This window comes from Ctenocephalides felis, unplaced genomic scaffold (assembly GCF_003426905.1).
Source record: "Ctenocephalides felis isolate EL2017-DRISC unplaced genomic scaffold, ASM342690v1 CF-g0.4_SCAFFOLD_01492, whole genome shotgun sequence".
NCBI classification, from domain to species: domain Eukaryota; kingdom Metazoa; phylum Arthropoda; class Insecta; order Siphonaptera; family Pulicidae; genus Ctenocephalides; species Ctenocephalides felis.
The window spans coordinates 41,267,594-41,285,753 of record NW_020537646.1 but is presented as its reverse complement, the minus strand read 5'-3'; the positions used below and the strand labels follow the sequence as shown (position 1 = coordinate 41,285,753).

At 31.4% G+C, this 18,160-nt stretch overlaps 1 protein-coding gene across 3 annotated transcripts in view; it reads left to right on the top strand.

Annotated features, from left to right (window-relative positions):
- Window positions 1-18,160, top strand: part of LOC113369817 (inter-alpha-trypsin inhibitor heavy chain H4-like) — a 79,082-nt gene that overhangs the window by 37,891 nt on the left and 23,031 nt on the right. For all 3 annotated transcript variants that reach the window (XM_026610392.1, XM_026610391.1, XM_026610393.1), the window contains exons 12-16: window positions 1,318-1,463; window positions 1,605-1,771; window positions 5,501-5,665; window positions 7,313-7,525; window positions 11,331-11,418. In XM_026610392.1, coding sequence (XP_026466177.1) covers window positions 1,318-1,463; window positions 1,605-1,771; window positions 5,501-5,665; window positions 7,313-7,525; window positions 11,331-11,418 — 779 coding nt within the window. The remainder of the gene's footprint in view (window positions 1-1,317; window positions 1,464-1,604; window positions 1,772-5,500; window positions 5,666-7,312; window positions 7,526-11,330; window positions 11,419-18,160) is intronic.

Sequence of the window (18,160 nt, the reverse complement as noted above, 5' to 3'; positions counted from 1 at the left end):
ATAGCGAAAACTACATATATCTTTATCTTTAACAAGAATTAACTTTGAATTAAAATTATATTATCATTATAAAATATTTGAACTGAAAAGATGATGCAGAATTGGAAGAATCATTATTCGTTTCAGCCAGAACGATAACATGGTCATTAAGACTAATATCCAAAAAAAGTTTCTCTGAGGCTTTTAGTCCAGTCATTTGGTGCAAAAAAATGCTGTTGCCGGTACAGTACTCCGGGAATTCTGAAAATTGGTAATTTTATAGATTTCGAGGTGCTCTTTACGAAAATCAACTTTGCCACCTCAAATTTGAACGGCAAGTTGCCGCCATATTGAAAAAATGGCGTCAAAAAACAGCTTTTTTAAAATATCTCCTTTCTGGCTCATTCTACGATAAAAGTATCTATGTACGAATTAAACTAGATAAAATTTCCTACAATTCCTCAAAAAACCGTTTTTTTGTAAAATTGATAGTTTGAGAGTACGGTCGCCTCAAAGTCTTTGCTGCTCTCGCCATAGTATCAAATCTCTCCATATATGACAGCACTTCGAACAGTTCGAACTTGACCACATTATCTCCAATAATTAATATTTTCAATGTTAAATTAAGCGAATAAGATCTAGAAATAAAATAATTCAAATATTTATCGTTTTTTTTGCTAATTTTTTAACACTTCAATGGCAAAGTAGCTATAAGTATACTTATAGCTTCAAGTAGCTTGAAGCGTTAAAAAATCAGCAAAAAAACAGAAAAATATTTGAATTATTTTATTTCTAGATCTTATTCGCTTAATTTAACATTGAAAATATTAATTATTGGAGATAATGTGGTCAAGTTCGAACTGTTCGAAGTGCTGTCATATATGGAGAGATTTGATACTATGGCGAGAGCAGCAAAGACTTTGAGGCGACCGTACTCTCAAACTATCAATTTTACAAAAAAACGGTTTTTTGAGGAATTGTAGGAAATTTTATCTAGTTTAATTCGTACATAGATACTTTTATCGTAGAATGAGCCAGAAAGGAGATATTTTAAAAAAGCTGTTTTTTGACGCCATTTTTTCAATATGGCGGCAACTTGCCGTTCAAATTTGAGGTGGCAAAGTTGATTTTCGTAAAGAGCACCTCGAAATCTATAAGATTACCGATTTTCAGAATTCCCGGAGTACTGTACCGGCAAAACGACCAAATGACTGGACTATTTGCTGAAAATTGAAAATTAGTAAATGCCCATCAATTTAAGTTCAAGTCTTTTTTCATTTACTAATTTTATACACATATAATTTCTTACGTTTTTTAAACCGAAATTATTCTTTTTAGCGGAGTACCTAAACCGGAACCTTTAATTATTTTCTTGACTGATGGTGATCCAACCGTTGGAGAAACTGATCTTAACAAAATTTATACCATGGTAGATGAAAGCAAAGTCAGTGATAAACCTCCTACTATTTTTTCTCTGGCATTTGGTAAGTCATTCAAGAAAATACTAACATTTTATTTATTAATAAAAATATGTATTGAAAATTATACATTTGATATCATTTAAATTTACCCTCAGTTATCATTATATATTATTGAAATCTATTAAGTGCAGTTTCTTATATTAGGTGATGATGCAGATAGAAACTTTTTGCGCAAAATTTCTTTACGTAATGGAGGATTTCTGCGACATATTTATGAAGCTGGTGACGCATCTAGACAATTGCAAAACTTTTACCGTGAAGTATCCTCTCCTTTGTTAGCGGGTGTTAAATTTACATATCCCTCGGATCAGGTATGATATTTTTTTCATTTCTATCATCGACTTTACGTTGAATTAAAACGTTCGATAAATTATTGGTATATACTATTTTGGAGTGGCATTTTGCTTTAAGGCAAGTTGGATGAACTTTCCGATACGTATATGATCAAGAACTAAATAAGCAATAATAATTGAGATTTATCTTTTTAGGTAAATTATTTACTGTCTATATCAATTTTTTTTTTGATTTTCTATACTATTTCGAATTGTTGCTTTTTATTAACTTCCCGTAGGGTAAGTTATAGTAATCGCAAAAAAATCGAAAATGAAAAATTTTATATATCTTTACGTTTCAGAGGTTTCTGAATATTTTGGCATACCTTAGAAAAGATGGATGTATGTGTGTATGTGTGTGTGTGTGCGTGTATGTGTGTGTGTGCGGATACAAATTTTCGTCGACGATTTCGGGAACACGGATGAAGCAATTTGAATAATTTAAAAAACATTCGATCCGTATTCATAAGGAGACGTGCTGATTAGTTTTTTGATGGAGGTAGGTCTAGCCGTTCCGATGATATGGGGCAAAAAGTGCCAAAAACGGTACCTCAGTTTTTAAGAGAACGGAGCGTCCGATTTTAATAATTCAAAAAACATGTTACTTGTATGGACGAGATGAAGATTTGATCAAATTTTCATAAGAGCAGGTCTAGCGGTTTCGGAGATCTAACGAAAAAATTAAAAAAAAATGCCATTTGGCGGTCAAAAATGATCATTAGACATATGCACATCAAATTATCAGATATTTTATAGAGATTTTAACAACAAGAATAAATTTTATTTACATTCCTATGGGTTCCGTACCAATGTTTACCCGTTAGACAGCGACGCGGCGCAGTACGATTGCTTTGAAAAAAAGTTCAGATCTTCCAACATATGTCAAAATAAAATAAACATTTTTTTTCAAAAAAAAAAAATAAGTTTTTTTTTTCAAGAAAAAAGTAATTTTTTGTCAAATTTATAGTTTCTCAAAAATCTTATTTTTTCGAAGTAATTTTTTTTCAAAAATGTTAATCGTTTAAAAAAAAATAATTTTTGGTACGGGAAGTTCCAGCAATTTGCCTTAAGGCACGATGCCCTAATTGCCTCAAGACAGAATTCCACTTACAGCTATTTACATTTATACTTGCAATTGCATAATTTAAATTAATTTAACACATTACATTTAATCTAAATAGTGACAAAAAGTTTCCGGAAGTTCTATATAAATCGTAAAATAGTTAACCTCATTCAATGTTTTTTTTTGTCTTCTTCAAAATATACCCCTTCTGAAGCAATACACATACACCAACGCTTCTTCGAAACTTCGAAACAATTTTCATAGGCATTGGTCGGTAGTTTTCTTATTGAAATATAATGTATTTAAGATGAATATTGTTTATGTTTATAAAACGTGTTTTCAAATTTCTTTATATATATATATATATATATATATATATATATATATATATATTATTTATTAACTTTCCGTAGGGGAAATTTTTTTACATTTATCGACGTTTTGAAGGTCTCTGAACGTTTTGGCATACTTCAGAAAAAATGGATGTGTGTGTATGTATGTATGGATACAATTTTTCGTCCACGTTTTCGGGCCACGGATCAACCGATTTGAATGGTTCAAAAAACATTCGATTTCTATCGATAGGGAGATGTGCTGATTAGTTTTTGGCAAAGGCAGGTCCAACAGTTGCAGTTATGGAGATAAAGAGCAAAGAGTGCAGAAAATAAAAACTGAGTTTTTGAGAGAACGGAGCATCCGATTTGAATGATCCAAAAAACATTCAATTTGTAATGACGGGGAGAAGCGGTGATTAGTATATGGCAAAGGCAGGTTCAGCGGTTTCGTAAATACAGAGCTAAATGTGCAAAAAATGGTAGTTTTTGAGGAAACAAGCGTCCGATTTGAATGATTCGAAGAACTTTCTGCTTGTTTTAACAAAATAATTGATTTTGGAAAAAAAATGTTTCAAATTTTTTTTTCAATTTTTTTTTTTTTTTCTGTATATCGAAAATAATTCAGATTTCTATATTAATTCTGTTCTAATATACCTTAAACAAATAATTTCAACTTTCCAATTCAGTTTATGTAATTTTTATAAATATTAGACAATGTTACAATATTTATAATAATCTATTTTAAAACATTTAATATTCCTCGATCATCTCGTTACAGTACGGGAAGTTCCAGCAATTTGCCTCAAGGCACGATGTCTTAATTGCCTTAAGACAGAATTCCACTTACAGCTAGTTTATTTTTCATTTCTAACTTCAATGTGTCACACTTAGGACATTCAGTAATTGTTTTGACCTTATTATATGGATTTCTGAACCGAATATTTGCTGACATTTTTATTATATACTAGCTGACCCGGCAAACATTGTTTTGCTAAGTAAGGTATATTCTAAACAAGTTCTACAGAATCAATAAAATTAATACTTTAAGTGTATAAGGATGAGTTGTTTCAATGCTATATACAATGAGGTATTATAAAAACAATAAATCCCATCAGTTTGTCTATATTTTATCAGTACTATCAAAATGGAAGATTTATACACTTTCTATAGGAAACATAGTATTATGCATCCAAGTCTTTTTTGGTCTTTCGACTTATTGATTACGTTTCAAGTTTTTCAGATTCTTTTTGGAATCTGGATTTTGTGTATAATTGTAAATAATGCTACTGAACTTATACAAAATTTTCAAATTTTTGCGAGGAGAGATAGAAAATAAATATTTGAAATTTACTTTACTGATTTTTGACACATCGGTGGTGGACCTTTTTAATCCCGGACCTTCATATATTACTATCTATTCTGCGATAAATTCTGGGAAATTATAACTGAAAAAATATTATTCGACAAAATGTCCATTTGATCGATACCAAATTTAGGTTCTGAATTTAAATAACATAAATAAAAAATAATATAACCTAGAAAGTATTTTATAAATACCAATGAGTATATAATTATACAAATGAGATCTTTCAGAGCACCGTGTTGGAGAAAAATATGCCAAAAAGTGCATTTTCATATTAACATATCAAAAAAATTTATATTTTGAGTCTCTAGTAACACTTGCGGCCCGTTTACTAACGTTTTTGTATATAAATAAAACTACAAACAAAACTACTTACTACAAATTTATCATAATTAAATAATATTCGCGTAAAACATCCTATTAAACGTAATTGAACATCATCTGTCAAAAGCGTTTGACATTTCACGAAATTGCCACCGTCCATTGTTTTATTTGAATTACGCTTCTACAAAAATTTTCAAATTAAAAATGTAAAGTTTCTACGCGGATTTTAAATAATTTCTCACCTTTTGGACTTTTTCTGGATTGGCACGAATTTTTCAAGATTAAGACTGGCCAAATCGATTCAGCCGTTTTCGAGCTTTATTCGGACATTTGAAAGAGAGCTCCATTTTTATATATAAGATAAGCAACTATATCGACGAGAGGCAATTTTTACTTGAGGCTATATTTGAGATCTATAACCTCAAGTGGAAATTTGACATCAAAGTTGCACGATGTCGGGCTTTGGCGGTAGTGGGAATCGAACCAGCGAATCCAGGACTAGTTAGTGATAGATATATTTTGTAAAGTAATAATTTATCCCGAGATGTTCGATAACCTAATAAAAATGATTTCTTCGACGAAATATTTATTATTAAGATATTTATTGTGCATAAAAATTGCAGATAGATGAACAATCACTGACGAGGCGGTCCTTCCCACATTTATTTATGGGCTCTGAACTAGTGGTAGCCGGGCGCATGCAATCCGACGCTGTAGAATTAGAACCAGAAGTGAAAGCTGTTGGAGCCTCCGGTTCGTGGTCAACTACGGGAATTGTCAAGTCTCCGGTAAAATATTATTAATCAAATATTTTTAACTATTTATATTTTTAAATAGAAAATCAGTTTGCGTTGCTCAATTCATTGCACTACGTACCTTATCAGTATTTTGTTAAAAGGAATTGCTATCAGTTAATAATCTGATTTTATAATAAAATAATGATTTATTATAAAATAAGAGTGTTATATATTAATTGTGTTAAATATACCAGCAAGGGTACACATCATATACAATGCTCATACGGTTTTGCATAATCGAAATAAATTTAATATTTATTAAATAAAATACTAAATTGTGTTTAATACAAAGAATTCCACATTGTTTAACTGTTAAATAGTAAAATTCTATGGAGTATGCGTATGTATTCGTCAACAATTCACACGCCAGTTCTGAATTTATTTTAGCACAGTTTCGTAAAGAATCAACAAATTCAACTAGTTCATCAACATGTTGATGTTCTATTGACTGCAGTCATTAGAAAATACTAACACCGTCAACAAGTGTAAAGGAAATTAAAGCTAAATCTAGCAATTTGTAACCGTTGATATTTTTTTCTATAAAACCTCTTATGTTGATAGATATCATGGTCCTAAAGAACATACTAAAATTTTACAGTCCTACGACAAGTAGTTTAATTTTAAAAGTTCATCAAAGTTTGATAAAATATTATAGTCAAAAGTTGCTTTTGTGATGTGATGACTTAAACATTGTCAATTCATTAAAATTTGGAATAATACGCTACAATTTTAGGACATACAAAGCACGTGTTGTGCTTTATAATTAATATAATTACAAATTTAAATGTGTTTGAGATATATCAATTCGAAATAGCAATGTTTAGATTTAATTGAAAGCGAATATTTTATTTTCGAAATATACAGCCAAAATAAAATTTTTACTAAATATAAAAGTCTCAATTCCCGTTGATCAAGTCAATTATTACACATTTCGGAAAAATCGTGCAACTTGCCACTTTCAACTAGTTTATAAGTGTTAAGGATAAATATTAGTTTTTTAACTTCCCGTAGGGTAAGTTATAGTAATCGTAAAAAAACGAAAATGAAAATTTTTATATATCTTTACGTTTAAATTTTCCACGATTTCGGGAACACGGATGAAGCGATTTGAATAATTAAAAAAACATTCGATTCGTATTGATAAGGAGACGTGCTGACTAATTTTTGGCGAAGGCAGGTCTAGCCGTTCCGAAGATATGGGGCAAAAAGTGCCAAAAACGACAACTCAGTTTTTAAGAGAAAGGAGCGTCCGATTTGAATAATTCAAAAAACATTTTACTTGTATTAACAAGATGAAGAACTTATTGAATTTTTGGGAAGGCAGGTTCAGCGGTTATGGACTCTAAATAAAAATAATTTTAAAAAGTGTCATTTGGCGGTAAAAATGTTTATTGGACATATGTACATCAAATTATCAGATATTTTATAGAGATTTTAATAATGTGTACACATTTTTTTGGGTCCTGTGCCAAGATTTTAATTACGGGGAAGTTCCAGCAATTTTCTTCAAGGCACGATGTCATGCCCCCCACTAGTTTTAGTTATAGTTGATATATATTAGCTCTGTAATTTATAGTCATTTGACTCTAATTGTTATAGTAAAATGAAATAAAAATAATAAAAGACAACATTTTACAGATTGCACCAATTCGAGTACAACACAAGCCCGCTCCATTAGAAAGGCTTTGGGCATATTTGATGATCAAGCAATTGCTGGACGAAAAGGATTCGCAAATCGATATTGATTCAACCCATAAAGTCGATGAGGTGCCACATGCCGAACCGAACGCTTTGCAACCAACTAATACGAAAGATACGGCCAAAGGACAGGCTTTGAAACTTGCACTCAAGGTGAGATGCATTAATTAATAAATGAATAATAATAAATAAATAATAAATAAATTGCTGGAACTTTCCGTACCAATTTTTTTTTTAAAGATTAACATTTTTGAAAAAAAATTACTATTGAAAAAAATTTACTTGTTTTTGAAAAAAAGACTTTTTGAAGAAAAGTGTATTTTGAAATATTTTGGAAATTCTGAACTTTTTTTCAAAACAATCGTACTGCTTTAACTGCATAGAGACGAAATATCGAAGCGCGTAAGCGGCGCGCCTCCGTCTAACGGATAAGCATTGGTATGGAACCCATAGAAATGCAAAAAAATATACTTATTATTAAAATATCTATAAAATATCTGATAATTTGATTTGCATATGTCTAATGATCATTTTTGACCGCTAGATGGCATTTTTTTTTACTTTTTTACTAGATCTCAGAATCCGCTAGACCTGCCGTGATGTAGATGATCACTTGGTCATCTTGTTAATACAAGTAAAATGTTTTTTGAATTATTCAAATCGGACGCTCCGTTCTCTTAAAAACTGAGTTACCGTTTTTGGCACTTTTTGCCCCATTTCTTCGGAACGGCTAGAATTGCCTTTGCCAAAAACTAATCAGCACGTCTCCTTATCAATACGAATCGAATGTTTTTTGAATTATTGAAATAGCTTCATCCGTGTTTCCGAAATCGACGAAAATTTGCACCCGAACACACATACACACACGCGCACACACACATACACACACATACATCCATTTTTTCTAAGGTATGCCAAAATGAGAAAAAAATGTATAACCAGCCTTCGTCTTAATTCCTACGACGTCGCTATCGGGAGGAGCTAAACAGCTATGTTTGAAAATCTATAACAAAAGTATTTTCTTTTTTAACTTCCCGTAGGGTAAGTTATAGTAATCGCAAAAAATCGAAAATGAAAATTTTTATATATCTTTACGTTTCAGAGGTTTCCGAATATTTTGGCATACCTTAGAAAAAATGGATGTATGTGTGTGTGTGTGTGTGTGTGTGTGTGCATGTGTGTGCGGATACAAATTTTCGTCGACGATTTCGGGAACACGAATGAAGCAATTTGAATAATTTAAAAAACATTCGATCCGTATTGATAAGGAGACGTGCTGATTAGTTTTTGGCGGAGATAGGTCTAGCCGTTCCGAAGATATGGGGCAAAAAGTGCCAAAAACGGTACCTCAGTTTTTAATAGAACGGAGCGTCCGATTTTTATAATTCAAAAAATATTTTACTTGTATTAACAAGATGAAGATTTGATCACATTTTTATAAGGGCAGGTTTAGCGGTTTCCGAGATCTAACGAAAAAAGTAAAAAAAAATGCCATTTGGCGGTCAAAACTGATCATTAGACATATGCACATCAAATTATCAGATATTTTATAGAGATTTTAACAATAAGTAAAAATTTTGTTTACATTGCTATGGGTTCCGTACCAATGTTTACCCGTTAGACAGCGACGCGGCGCTTACGCGCTTTATATTTTGTCTCTATGCATTTAAAGCAGTACGATTGCTTTGGAAAAAAGTTCAGATCTTTCAAAATATGTCAAAATATAGAAAACATTTTTAAAAAAAAAAAAATTTAAAAAAATATTTTTTTTTTATTTTCTTTTTTTTTTAATTTTTTTTTTTCGAAAAAAAGTAATTTTTTGTCCAATTTATAGTTTCTCAAAAATCTTATTTTTTCGAAGTAAATTTTTTTCAAAAATGTATCGTTTTTAAAAGATAATAATTTTTGGTATGGGAAGTTCCAGCAATTTGCCTTAAGGCACGATGCCCTAATTGCCTCAAGACAGAATTCCACTTACAGCTAGTTTGTTACTTTTTTGGTTGTTAGCACTGTTGTTTAGATTACGAGACTTCAATATAATTTTTAAGTATAGCGTATACTTAAATACTATAATTTAATTGTTTTATAAAATGTATTGTTAACATTTAGTTAGATTCAACCGTTTTTTTATATAATTTTCATGAAAAATAAGACGTGGGTGGGGTAAGAAGGACCAACTGAACCTTTATCCTGGCAATGGTGTAAACAATGAAAAATAGTAAATAAAAAAGTAAATCAAGTTAAAACAGAAGTTTCACAAGTGATAAGTTAAATAAATATTTATTCCAATCTTGCTGGTGATTTTTTTTATGAAATACCACATCAAGGTTGTATACAGTATTATTTCTGAAAAAAAATGTACCTTTGAATTTTGTATTTTACATTGGTTGAATAATCTAGATATTATTTCGCAATTCTTCATAATTAAACATTAAATTATAAAATACCATAAAATTAAACATTTGATCTTTTTACCTCGTGGCCGTCTCATTTTACCCCGTCCATGGGATAAAAAGGACCAGGTTACAATTTTTGAAAATTAGCAAAATTTACATATCTTTGAAATGATGAATTAGCTGGGATTTTTACTGAACATAATCAGATAGTTGTTTGTTTAATATGTGGTATTTGTTATGATGTAATTGGTTTGGTTGTCATAATATAATTGCTCAAAGTCAAAGCGACGAGTAAGTTATGGTAATAGTTCAAAAATTAAAAATGGAAATTTTTGCATATTTATAAAAAATTAACTTTTTGCATACTTTATAAAAAATTTGATGTTTGTGTTTTGTGTAGATACAATTTTTCGTTCACGATTTCGGACTCATGGGTTTTGCTTGTATTGACTAAACATCATTTAAACTTCAAATTTGTTTTTTTTTCTTGTTTTCATTTCCACAAAATATTTTTTTATCGAACATAATTTAGATATTAATTTTATTTCTAGCTAATTTCTAAAGCCTATTTATATATTTAAAATAAATAATTTTAACTTTGCAATTCATTTTATATAATTCTTAAAAATAAGAGAAATTCTCTTCATTTGCTTTTCATGTAAACTATTAGAAACATTATCGTCTAATTCACAAGCTTTTATATTGCATCTATAAAATACGAATAATGAAAGTTTCAGTGCTTACAATAATATATAAGAAAACTTTTGAAATTTTTCGATTATTTTATTACGGTACGTGAATTCCAGCAATTTGCAAAGGCACCAAGTTTCGAAAACTTGATTTTTTTGAAAATATTGATTTTTTTTTAAATTTAAAAATGAAAATATTTATAATTGAGAAATAAAGAAAATTTTAAATTTTCGGAATAAATTCTTTTTTTTAATTTTGATTTTTATGAAAATTTAAAAAAAAATCAGACTAGTTTAATTCAAAAATACTACGTGTGGCGTAGAATTTTATCAATCTTTGAACTTAAAAAAAAACGACTTCTTTGAAAAATTAGAAATTTTTAGGAAATTTGAAAATTTTGTTTTTTTTAATCTAGTTTTTTTTTAAATCCGTTTTGATAATTAAGTTAAGTCGTAGGGTAAGTTATAGTAATCGCAAAAATGGCAACTTTTTTATATATCTTTACGTTTCACAACTTTCTGAACATTTTGGTGTAATCTGCTTTTACAAAAATTTCTTGATTTGTCAAATCAGCTCGTCTCCTTGTCAATTAGTACTGAACGTTTTTCGAACAATTGAAATAGGTTAATCCGTGCTCCAGAATAGGTTGACGAAAAATTGTATTCACGCATAAATACATACACACACATGCATACATTCATTTTTTACGGTATATTAAAACGTTTAAAAGCCTTCAAAATGTAAAGATATACAAAACAATTAGCCATGAGGTTTTGAGTAGAGAATTCTAGTATTACTAATTTTGCACAGAATGTTTGTTACTTACTAACTTATATATGTGAATACTTTAGTTTACATTTTGTTTATTTTAGTACTCGTTTGTAACACCGCTGACTTCCCTTGTCGTTGTGAAACCGAATGCAACGGACAGCTCAGTTGATACAGAGACTGCAAAACCAGGTAAAAACGACCTTAACTTATTCTATAAAAAACTATTTCTATAAAGTCTTCCTACATTCACGGGTGGCAAGGTTAGCACTAGGGAATGCAATATTAGTATACCGATATACCGAAATACCGGTATAACGCTCGATTTTTCGGCGATATTAATACCGGTTGTTTAGTAAAATTGACCATTCGGTTTGAATGGCCAAAGGTACTTTTGTCAAGATAGATTAAAAGTGTTTAAGAAGTTCGTGATCTATCTGGGTCCTGCCGAACTCTATTGAACACTTGCACTTTGTTGAAGGACCAGATATATTTAGTTGTTGGCTATATCAGACCGTTTGAATAATAAATAAAAGATGATAAATAAATGTTTAATTATCGTATATTTGAAAGAATATTAAGACTTATAGATGATTAGATAGCTGAAGTTTGAATAATTTAACACATCGGATACAAACAGTTTATTATTTTATAATAATAGTTATTATTATATTAAAAAATAGAGTTTATTATAATAATGTAATATGATCTTTTATGAATTTTTCGTCTTTTTTACTCATACGTGGTGAAAAGTACTCAATATACTTGATACTGATAACTTATTAATTAAATTGGATATAATTTTGTTAAATTATTATTAAAAAAAACCTATTGTTTTTTTAATTGTTTAGTTAAATATAGTTGTAATTGTATATACCATTTTTTATATTTGTACTAGTAACTCTCAATTTTGTTTACGTTTGTTTATGATAAAAAAATACCGGTATATTACCGGTATTCCGGTTTTAACATGACCGAAATTACCGAAATACCGGAATTTTTTTTATTGGTATTGCATTCCTTAGTTAGCACGTCACTTCGTAATACTACACGCCATAGTTTGAGTTGGATTAATAATGGTTTCATATGCTATATTAGGATACAAAATTGTAAGTGTTTTATTACTATTATTATTATTATTGTTTTTCCATGAAATTTCCTTTCATATAATTTATTTAGTTTCAATTTTTATAGTTAATCTGATTACCACTGAATGATGGCTAAGATGCTAGCCGAAACGTACGGATTTTAAATTTTTAAATTTTTAAAATTTTTTGAAAAAACTCTCATACTATTTTTATTGATGTTACGCCCGAATATTAAACTCAAATTAAACATATATATCAACATCAAATTCAAGACTATTCAAATATATATATATATATATATATATATATATACACCTAAGTCTGTTTTTACACGGTCTTTTTGTACACGGTTTTGATATAACACGGTTTGAAAATTGATTATTTTTAATTTTTTTACACGAATTTATTCCATTTAGCACGATTTGAAATTGTATATACCTAAATTTTTTTTGTCAAATTAAATTTTTGCGAAGTATGTTCATATCACAAAAAAGTATTTATGAAAGAAAAAAGTCTGAAACCATCGATAGTATCGATAGTTTGCGAACACTAGCTTAAAGATTTAAGTGAATTCTCCTTTAGCGCATACAAACAATTTTTACTGTTCAAAGCAAATGTGAATAGCACTAATTTAATTCTTGTTCTTAAAAATTCTTGTTTTTCACCAATTTTAATAGGTTTTAGAGATTAGGAACAAATCACCCATTTTTGTATAAGATCAATGTCTTTTTTTACACGTTTTTTTACACGGATTCTTCTGGAACCAATCTCCGTGTAAAAACAGACTTAGGTGTATATATATATATATATATATATATATATATATATATATATATATTATTTAATTATAGAGTAAGTGTACATAGAGGCATTGGCACGGAAATGAATAGTTTTCAAGAAAATTGTCCAAAACATCCAATAATTATTTAATACATCCAGTAATTATTTCGCTAATAATATTGAAAATACTGAAGGCTCGTTAAACTTACCTACCAAATCGATGTTGTAGAATAAGGCTATCGTAGAACATGTACAAACTTGTAACAGCCATTTTTAAAAATCGATAGAATTAAGGGGGTTTTTCCGCATAGGAGAACAGAACACAAAGGGTTTTGTTTACCATTTCAGAAACACATTTAGAAGCTTTGTGAAAATACCTATTTATAATTCTAATTATCCGGATGGTTTAACTCACAACGGTAGTGCAATTTCAATGAAATTTTCAATGAAACTGATCCTGATTTTATTTTCCTAGTTTATATTCAAGTCCCCAACATTGTAGTAGCCACTATCATTGAAGAGCTCTGCAACAAAATTATAATTTCCGCAGTTTACTCACCATCATGGGCACAATTCAATGGGCATAAGTAATTGAGCACTAAATTTATTGGTTAGAGCGGTCAGTTATGGATCATTCGAAATGGATAGCAAACTAAAGGCATCGAAGAACTGATAGTTCATATACCCCCAATACAAGAAAGTGACATGACCTGGGCTAGAAGCAGCGTCTGAAAAGTTGAAACATTTTCTGAGTATGGTAGACTGGGTGTGGTAGTGCCAGGCTATAGTCGTGATAGTCGTCATAATGGGTAAACTATAATGAATTTGTGACTCGGTCCAAGTGCAAAAAGATGTATTATATTCGTTTGAACAAGTTCTCATGATTGGACGCGCGGTATGTGTTGGAAGTTCGCTAAATAATTCTGAAACCCCTTCAAGAGAATCTATACAGTGTGTTGAAAAGAGTATTGCTGATACGATATGGCATTTCTAGTAAAAGAACACTACGCCAGTTGTTAGAACGTCAGGAAATGGGTAATAGATCTCAATCGCAGTTTCTCAATCGCAATTCGAGATACTGGTTAACGTCGGACCAGGGAAGGCAGTTTGATTAAGCAGATTTATTCAACTTAATCAGCTGCTTGGCACGACTCATTACACGGCGTATTATACCAAAGCCAATGGAATCGCTGAAATATTATAGCTCAAAGCAATTATAAGATGTCACAGCAGTGATAGATATACAGAAATATAATCAACCGTTATGTTTAGAATTCGTGCAGCATGAAAGAGGATCTGCCTTACGATTGTCAGGACCGATGCTGGACTTCTAGAGGATCCATATGAAGGTCCTTTTAAAGTGAAATCCAGATCAGCGAGGACTTTTGTGGCATGTATGCGTGGCAAAGTTGTCAAATTGTTTGAAACCAGCACACGCCAGAAGAAACTGCTAAATTTATTCCGTCGCTGTCTAATGAAATTCCGCGAATAATCCAGCTAGAATCTGATAACAACAGCAGATCTCAACCGTCGAGCCTGACAGAGCCTGAGCCAATTGCACAACTAAACCCTTTAACGTGAGGAGGACGGCTAGTTCGATATTTGGCAAACTGCATTTTTGTAAACTTTGTCACTAAGAGGGGAGTACTGTAGGCGAATGGCAACGTCGCCATCGCAAGAGTCGTGCCGTATAGCATTGCTCAACTAGTTAGTCGGTCTCGGTCCCGGTTAGTTCTCCTCATAGACTATCATACGCGTTTTATCGGTAAATATACAAAACTAGCAATTAGTTGTTAGCTCAGTCATAACGATGATTTGTTTTTAAATGCATGCTTTGGGTACAGTTGCGACAAATTTTTGTGGGTACGGTTGTTGTATATTTTTGATGTATTTTTTAGCTGAAAAAATGAACATGTAAAAAAATCTAACTGAACTAACGAAACCTCATACCCTGAAGCTAGGGGTGGTGCAAAATATGCCATTGAATCAATCTAATTGGAAACCCCGTTCTTGCAAAACCTGATAAATCTATTTTTGCAAACTGATAAATCCTTTTATTCATTTATTTATCTATTTATTTTATTTTATTTTTAACTTTTCGTGGGGTTAGTTATAGTAATTGCAAAAAAATCCGGAATAAACATTTGTATGGGTTCCGTAACATTATATCCGTTTGACTGCCACGCAGCGCTTACGCGCTTCGACATTTTGACTCTACACAGCTAAAGGCAGCACGATTGCTCTGAAAAAAGGTCAAACTTGTCAAAACAATTCAAAACATGACAAAATAGATTTATGTATGTGTGTATGTATTTATGTAAGTTTTGGGACACATTTTTATTTCTATCACAAAAACCATAACGCCCACTTTTGTGGCTGCTGCTTCAAACTATTGCACCAAAACCGTTTAGTATTTCGTTCTTTATATACTGTTTATTCTCTGATTCCAGTCGAGACGCAAAAATGACAGCCCAGTCACTTTACCACTTGGCTACGACTGAACTGATAAGAGTGCACATTGCAAGCTATGTATAGCGCACGCTACTAAAATGCAAACTTTAATTAATTTTTATAATTAAACCGCTTTTCATAGGCCTCTAATATTTTACCACGGTCAGTTTGGGCATAAAATCTACCATTGTGCTAAATTTCATCAAAATCCGAGACGAGCAATGCGCGGGTTCTCCTTTTGAGTTTGTTGAAATTGGGCTTGTTGACAAATTATTAATTTTTTACCATTTGGAAGGACAAAATATATAAATATTCTCTTTTTCTCATATTGCAGTTTTTCTTGCAACCATTTATCACCGTCGTGTTTATTTCGACAACGTTCAATATGACATAGAAACCATAATTGACCATTCTCTATTATTTCTTGCATATTGTGACGAGTGAGGGTTGAAGCCCCCTTCTGGGGTATGGCATCGACTGCCAAAAATTATTGATTTTCTACAAATTGGAAGGACAAAATATATAAAAATTCTCTTTTTCTCACATTGCAGTTTTTCTTGCAATCATTTATCACCGTCGTGTTTATTTCGACAACATTCAATAAGACATAGAACATCATAATTGACCATTCTCTATTATTTCTTGCATATTGTGACGAGTGAGGGTTGAAGCCCCATTCTAGGCTATTGATCGACTTCCAAAAATTATTGATTTTCTACAATTTGGAAGGACAAAATATATAAAAATTCTCTTTTTGTCATATTGCAGTTTTTCTTGCAATCATTTATCACCGTCTTGTTTACTCCGACAACATTCAATAAGACATAGAACACCATAATTGACCATTCTCTATTACTTCTTGCATATTGTGACGAGTGATGGCTGAAGCCCCCTTCTAGGGTATTGCATCGACTGCCAAATATTATACTTTAGAATTGCATCCCCATTACAAAAGGGTTTACTCCAACTCCTTAACTCGACTTCTAAGAACGCCCTGCAATTACCTGTGGAAACTGATCCGGCGCTTCCACTATTGTAACGAGTGAGGTTTGAAGCCTCCTAGTAGGGTATTGCAACGACTGCCAAATATTATATTTTAGCATTGCTCCAACTACTTAACTCGACTTCTAATATCGCCCTGCAATTACCGCTGGAAACTGATATAACTAATACACGAATGAAACAGAATGTACTTACTATCTTATTTAATTTAATTAATTATGGTTACAGGTGTGAGGGTATGACTGTTCCTACGAAAAGTCATGCCCTATGCCTAAACTCTAACTTACTAATAAATCTTCATTAATTACTAGGAAGGAATAGCTAATAAACAATAGTATCTGACCTTTGCTGCGACTGGTTCTTCTCTCTGGCACAACACACACACCACTATACATAAGCGGGTCCAAGGACCCAACCGACCTCCTCGGAGGATGTTACATTTTCTAATATTCTTTTAACCTTCGAGTTGGACCTTATATTGCAGGAACCCTAGTAGAACTGGGTGAGGGATGTCTTTTTTACTGAGGGTTGTGTAATTCTTTGGCGACAATGCCTATTGTCATTACAATATCGTGAGTAATGCACAGTTTGTTAACTGCCTCAACCCCTTCTATCGTATTATTATAAAATTGATAATTTAAATAGTATTAGGATACATTAAATTGTATTACATAAAATAAAAGCTCACATTTTGTCGTTTTTTTAATATTCAACTAAAATATCGTATTCGTTTTTAAGACGTAATTACATGCGTGAGACTCACACTCTGCATTGGCTGATAAACTTGTAACGGCTATAGATCTATGTTACGTGAAATTGGGAAGATACTGAGGGAGCAAGAATTTGATTCAAAAGGAGGCATAGTAGAATATTGTCGCAAAATTTGTCTTTTTGCGGACTGAAGATTAAATAGCGTACGAGGTCTGTTCAAAAAGTACCCGGAATTTTCGTTTTTTCAAAAAAATATTTATTTATTCGTCTACATTAATGTGGTCCCCTTCAAAGTAGTCCCCCCCAGATATAATACACTTATGCCAGCGTTTTTTCCAATTTTCGAAGCACCCTTGATATTCACTTTTTGATATGTCCTTGAGCACTCTCAGCGATTCGGCCTTTATTTCTTCAATCGAGGAAAACCGCCGTCCTTTCATGGGTCTCTTCAACTTTGGGAATAGGAAAAAGTCACACGGAGCCATATCTCGTGAATTTTTGCACTTTGCAACACTTTATTTCATTTTTTACGCAAAATTTAATACAAATTCTTTGACTTTTCAATTCTTCCATTGTAAAAATCGCCGAGCTCAGAAAAACACGTCGAACCTTAGCGACTACCACAGACAAAGTAAACAGTGAATATAGCTGAAAATTTCATCATACTTTAGGGGCATGTATACCAACACAATAAAAAAAAAATTTTGACAATCAGACACTCCAGACCCGCGAAATTTAATTATTAGTAATTCCGGGTACTTTTTGAACACACCTCGTATATTGATATGGAATAAAGTTGTGGGTATGAGCTGTACTACCGATGCTAAATGGAGTAGTCTGGACTCTCCTTGTCCACATCGTCAGTCGTTGGTCCAAACCTTTTCAACTATGGAGTAGAATCT